Source organism: Oncorhynchus mykiss, chromosome 13 (assembly GCF_057628025.1).
Source record: "Oncorhynchus mykiss isolate SJ-2025 chromosome 13, ASM5762802v1, whole genome shotgun sequence".
NCBI classification, from domain to species: domain Eukaryota; kingdom Metazoa; phylum Chordata; class Actinopteri; order Salmoniformes; family Salmonidae; genus Oncorhynchus; species Oncorhynchus mykiss.
In genome coordinates this window covers 7,968,083-7,974,179 of record NC_143034.1, presented here as the reverse complement: position 1 = coordinate 7,974,179, position 6,097 = coordinate 7,968,083, and the positions used below count along the sequence as shown (strand labels likewise).

General features: G+C 46.0%; 1 protein-coding gene across 2 annotated transcripts; it reads right to left on the bottom strand.

Moving 5' to 3' along the window:
- Window positions 1–1,101: 1,101 nt before the first annotated feature.
- On the bottom strand, window positions 1,102–6,094 carry LOC110487336 (uncharacterized). 2 transcript variants are annotated; one of them, XM_036973322.2, is made up of 3 exons: window positions 5,279–6,094; window positions 4,415–5,076; window positions 1,102–3,656 (listed from the first exon to the last, which is right to left on the bottom strand). In XM_036973322.2, exons 1-3 carry the CDS (start codon window positions 5,757–5,759, stop codon window positions 3,345–3,347), a joined length of 1,455 nt encoding a protein of 484 aa, XP_036829217.2. In that variant the 5' UTR covers window positions 5,760–6,094; the 3' UTR covers window positions 1,102–3,344. The 2 variants fall into 2 exon arrangements, with proteins under 2 accessions (XP_036829217.2, XP_090051040.1); XM_090194914.1 differs by having other exon boundaries at window positions 3,065–3,656; window positions 5,295–6,004.
- Window positions 6,095–6,097: the final 3 nt, after the last annotated feature.

Below are 6,097 nucleotides of genomic sequence, written 5' to 3'. Positions count from 1 at the left end.
TTATTCTGGTGATATGATAATCGATGCCTTTTGACAAATCAAAATATTCTCGCTCTTATCCATAATCTCATACTTTATTGTAGACTAACCTACCCAAACTCTCTCTGTGAGCTGCTGGATCGAGAGCACGTGCCAAAACCAGACTAGGCACATGTGCTATTTAACGCAACAGTTTTTGTGACAACACTATCCGTAGTGTTGAAAATGCAACTGAAACACATTGAAAAAATTTATTCGATACATGAAAACTAAAGTGGGAAAAGTACATTTTGCGTTCCCTACGTCATCACGCACTGATTTTTATTCGCAACAATTCACATTGGTGGAAACACCACTGGTGGGAATATGCACTTATTTTATTTATGCTAAATCTAGAATATTGACATGGAAATCTGTCGCCAATTGGATGGAAACCTAGTTTATGATGTGATTTTTTTTTTTTTTATCTTGGACAAATCTTTTGGTAATCATGTCTGTGTAAAGGTTACCGTTAAACCATATTAGTCGATATAATTAATCAATACAACCAGTCAATGAAGATAACAGTCATGAAATGAAACGAAATCTGTAGTCACTTTATCTGTTAAAGTAGTGTGCCTAGTATCAACAGCCACGTTTTGGAGGTGGGTTACACACCTCAATACCAGTGGAGGCTGGTGGGAGGAGCTATAGGAAGACTGGGTCATTGTAATGTCTGGAATGGAACAATATCTAACAATACATATGTAAACCACGTTTTGGCTCCATTCCATTCCAGCCATTACAATGAGCCACTCCTCCTATAGATCCTCCCACCAGCCTCCACTGCTCAATAGAGTGGTTTTGCTCCGCCTCCAGTTCCAACGCCAGATCTGCTTTTGAAAGGCTTCAAAGCGGATATGAAGACGTGACAATGTGGAAAACTGTTATGCTACCAGACGTTAGCATGTGCTTGGAGCTCAGCTACAAAATAAAGTCATAAATCAGATGTTTTGCTACCAGACGTTAGCATGTGCTTTGAACTCAGCTACAAAATAAAGACAGAAATCAGATGTTTTGCTACCAGACGTTAGCATTAACATGTGCTTTGAGCTCAGCGACAAAATAAAGACAGATATCAGATCGGAGTGCAACAACTGACCATGTTTATTTTCATCATCCATTCATTTAAGATCCAAACCAAACATTGCTCCACACACTTCATGTTATAGTGAGCACATTTTGCTGTCGGAAAAAACCCCAAAAGATAGCCATCGCCTGTTGCACAATCCATCCAAAGAACACTTTGCGAGAACAAAAAACTAGGCTTACAAACCACATTTGGCCTATGAATATAAACATCTAAAATATATAATTACAAGTCACATACTTATGTGACATTTTGATGTCATTAAAACAGTCCTTCTGACACAACAGCATTCCCTCATCCAAGAGAAGAGCTTTACCAGCCGGTGTTATGTGACATTTTGATGTCCTTCTGACACAACAACATTCCCTCATCCAAGAGAGAGCTTTACCAGCCGGTGTTATGTGACATTTTGATGTCCTTCTGACACGACAGCATTCCCTCATCCAAGAGAAGAGCTTTACCAGCCGGTGTTATGTGACATTTTGATGTCCTTCTGACACGACAGCATTCCCTCATCCAAGAGAGAGCTTTACCAGCCGGTGTTATGTGGCATTTTGATGTCCTTCTGACACAACAACATTCCCTCATCCAAGAGAGAGCGTGACGTTGTGTTTCTATAATTAGGGCTCTGTGTTTTGACCTGGATTTGTACTTTCATTTCAAGCTTTTAATCAAACTGTCCCCTTTAATTTTTTATGTCAGCTGGTCCAGCCCCGTCCTCCAGCACCACACCGAGACAATTGCTTTCATTTGGAATCTAATTCTCATTTCTGGAAAAGGTTTCAAATAAAAGGTTAAAATCCAGGTGATGTGACTTCATTAACCTGGAGAGCTACCCTCCTTTAACCCTGTTCCTGGAGAGCTACCCTCCTATAACCCAACCCTGTTCCTGGAGAGCTACCCTCCTTTAACCCAACCCTGTTCCTGGAGAGCTACCTTCCTATAACCCAACCCTGTTCCTGGAGAGCTACCTTCCTATAACCCAACCCTGTTCCTGGAGAGCTACATTCCTATAACCCAACCCTGTTCCTGGAGAGCTACATTCCTCTAACCCAACCCTGTTCCTGGAGAGCTACCCTCCTATAACCCAACCCTGTTCCTGGAGAGCTACCCTCCTTTAACCCAACTCTGTTCCTGGAGAGCTACCCTCCTTTAACCCAACCCTGTTCCTGGAGAGCTACCCTCCTTTAACCCAACTCTGTTCCTGGAGAGCTACTCTCTTATAACCCAACTCTGTTCCTGGAGAACTACCCTCCTTTAACCCAACCCTGTTCCTGGAGAGCTACCCTTCTATAACCCTGTTCCTGGAGAGCTACCCTCCTATAACCCAACCCTGTTCCTGGAGAGCTACCCTCCTTTAACCCAACCCTGTTCCTGGAGAGCTACCCTCCTTTAACCCAACCCTGTTCCTGGAGAGCTACCCTCCTTTAACCCAACCCTGTTCCTGGAGAGCTACCCTCCTTTAACCCAACCCTGTTCCTGGAGAGCTACCTTCCTATAACCCAACCCTGTTCCTGGAGAGCTACCCTTCTATAACCCTGTTCCTGGAGAGCTACCCTCCTATAACCCAACCCTGTTCCTGGAGAGCTACCCTCCTTTAACCCAACCCTGTTCCTGGAGAGCTACCCTCCTTTAACCCAACCCTGTTCCTGGAGAGCTACCCTCCTTTAACCCAACCCTGTTCCTGGAGAGCTACCCTCCTTTAACCCAACCCTGTTCCTGGAGAGCTACCTTCCTATAACCCAACCCTGTTCCTGGAGAGCTACCCTCTTATAACCCAACCCTGTTCCTGGAGAGCTACCCTCCTGTCCCGTAGTTGTAACTACCTTCCTATAACCCTGTTCCTGGAGAGCTACCCTCCTATAACCCTGTTCCTGGAGAGCTACCTTCCTATAACCCAGCCCTGTTCCTGGAGAGCTACCCTCTTATAACCCAACCATGTTCCTGGAGAGCTACCCTCCTTTAACCCAACCCTGTTCCTGGAGAGCTACCTTCCTATAACCTAACCCTGTTCCTGGAGAGCTACCCTCCTATAACCCAACTCTGTTCCTGGAGAGCTACCCTCCTATAACCCAACCCTGTTCCTGGAGAGCTACCCTCCTATAACCCAACCCTGTTCCTGGAGAGCTACCCTCCTATAACCCAACCCTGTTCCTGGAGAGCTACCCTCCTGTCCCGTAGTTGTAACTAACCTACTAGATTGGGTTTGGAGTGAAACCCTCCAGGATATCTTACATTATTCTATATGTACTTCTATGACTCCACCACCACTGCTACTGTGTGTGGCCTGGTGTTTCTGTAGGCTCTTTAGCCAGGCAAAGCCTTTTCCACAGACAGGGCATGTGTATGGTTTCTCTCCAGTGTGGGTGCTCCGGTGGGCTTTGTGGCTGCGCAGGTCCGAGAACCTCTTCCCACAGTCGGCGCACTGGTAGGGCTTCTCTCCAGAGCGATTCTGCCGGTGAACCTTTAAACCCCACGACGTGCTGAATGATTTCTTACAGTGAGCACACTGGTATGGTTTGTCTCCTGTGTGAGCCTTCTGATGCACCTGAGACAGAAACATAGAATTACATATTAGAACTTTATTTTACAGAATCTCTTGTGTTTAGAAACGCATCGTTCATCAAAATTGAAACAACAGGGCCGCCGTTCAGTAGCCCGAAAAGTTGTTGAACTTTGCGGAATAGAAATGCCACGAATAGAGCCGACGTGATTCCGTATGCTACATGTCAGAGAGGCATGTTTGTTCTAGATAGAAATAGTCTATCTGAACGTTTCATGGACAATAGGTTTTCTATTGTACATGGTTATTTGGAGACACCATAGAAATGGAATGAACGGAACGGGCTAGGAACCTCCAACCCGGGCAATTTGACTGGCAAACCGAACCGCCGTCCACCCATTATGACATCATTGACTTGGAACAGGGAGGTGCGTTCTATTCGTTCTATTTCAATGGGAGAGACAGCTACTGAGCCAAGTCTGGCAACTGCATGTCAGCGTGATTGTTCGGTTAGATTACTTGTTAGATATTACTGCACGGTCGGAACTAGAAGCACAAGCATTTCGCTACACTCGCTTTAACATTTGCTAACCATGTGTATATGCGACAAATAAACTTTGATTTGATTTGATATCTGTAGAAACGTTTGTGGTCAATACGCACATCCTTAACAAACGTAGGTGCTGGACTAATAAAGTACTTGGGGGAAGAAAAGAACAGAAAGGCCGGCCCACTGTATAGGCTTGTCAATACAGGTGGTGATGGGAACAGACGTTGTGTGAGAGTGATTCTATTTTACACACCTTAAGATAGGCCGCACTGGAGAAGCTCTTCCCACACTCAGAGCAGTAGTAGTAGTCCACTCCGGCCAGAACTCTCAGCGCTCTCTTCCGCCCCATCGCTGACATCGCCACCCCACTACCTTCCTTCATCCCAGTCTCCGCCCCACCCCCGACGACGTCGGCCCCCTCCACGGCATGCAGCCGCTGGTGTGTCCGGAGCAGTCGGACCTTGGTGAAGCCCTTCCCACACGCGGAGCAGTAGTGAGGCTTCTCTCCGCTGTGGGTTCTCTGGTGCTCTTTGAGGTGCTGGAGTCTCAGGAAGCTCCGGTCGCACTGGGAACAGTGGTGCGTCCTCTCTGCTGTGTGAACCAAGCGGTGCTTTTTGAGGTAGCGGGCGGTGTCGAAGGTCTTGCCGCAGTCATGGCAGTAGTGAGACGGCTCACCGGTGGTGGTGGTGGTGGCGGCGTGGATTATTCTGGGCTGGTGGATTCTGCGGTGCGCGTTCAGTATCCCAGGGCTGACAAAACTCATCCCACAGTCGGGGCAGTACAGAGGGGAGTGGTGGGGTTCCTGGGTCTGTTTTGGCCGTTTCTTTGGTCGCGTCTGTTTTTGTTGTCGTTGTTGTTGTTCTTCTGATACGGAGGGATTCTTCCCACTGACAGGCCACTGGTTGCAGTTTCCGTCTGCGTCAAGGAAATAAAGAGTGCTGGGTTAAATCTGAAGAAACAGTGCCATGTTACGGTTCGTACTAGCAAACACTCAATATTGGCCTGCGTCCCAATTGGCACCTTATTCACTTTATAGGGCACTACTTTTGACCAAGGCCTGTAGGGCTCTACAGGGAATAGGGTGCCGTTTTGGGACGTACCCATTATCTGTACATACCAGAAAAAATAAAAACCTCTATAGCTTCTTCTTCTTTTTTGACCTCAAAACCACCCTCCTCTTCTTTAACTACAAGAGCTTTGTCCTTCTCTTCCTTCTCTTCCTCCTCTACTTTGACCATGAAAGTGTGATCTTCCTCTTCTTCTTTAACTTGTAGAGAGATATCCTCTTCCTCTTCTTCTTCTTCAACTTGCAGAGAGATATCCTCTTCCTCCTCTTCTTCTTTAATATGTAGAGAGATGTCCTCTTCCTCTTCTTCTTCTTCAACTTGCAGAGATATATCCTCTTCCTCCTCTTCTTCTTCTTTAACTTGTAGAAAGCTATCCTCTTCCTCCTCTTCTTCTTGTTTGATGATGATGTTCAGGTCTGGAGTTTGCCAGCAGTCTACAAGTTCGAGCTTCACTAGTCTATAACTGTATTCAGGGTCCTTCGTGTTGGTATGTGTGGGTGGTAGTAATCTATAAGTGTAGAGAGTATCCATGATGACTATGGGTTTAGGTTCAATGTAGCACAATATACAGAGTTAGTTCACTGATCGCTTTTTTTTAGAGCTCGATGTAGCCAGTTTGCTCTGGGTAACCAGTATGCTCAGCTTTGCTGACATGAACCATTCGTAGACATGTACTATGATAATTACTACATACGTGGTGTGATAGACGACTTTCCATGAAAATAATAAACAGGAAACAGATTCTACGAAAGGACAAAACAAGCGAACTTTGAACTGGAAGAGCATTAGCACATTGTTTTTTTTTTAGCTCATGAGTACGTCACCGCGCGGCTCACGTGACCAGAGTGTGAGTTTTGCCGCGTTCACAA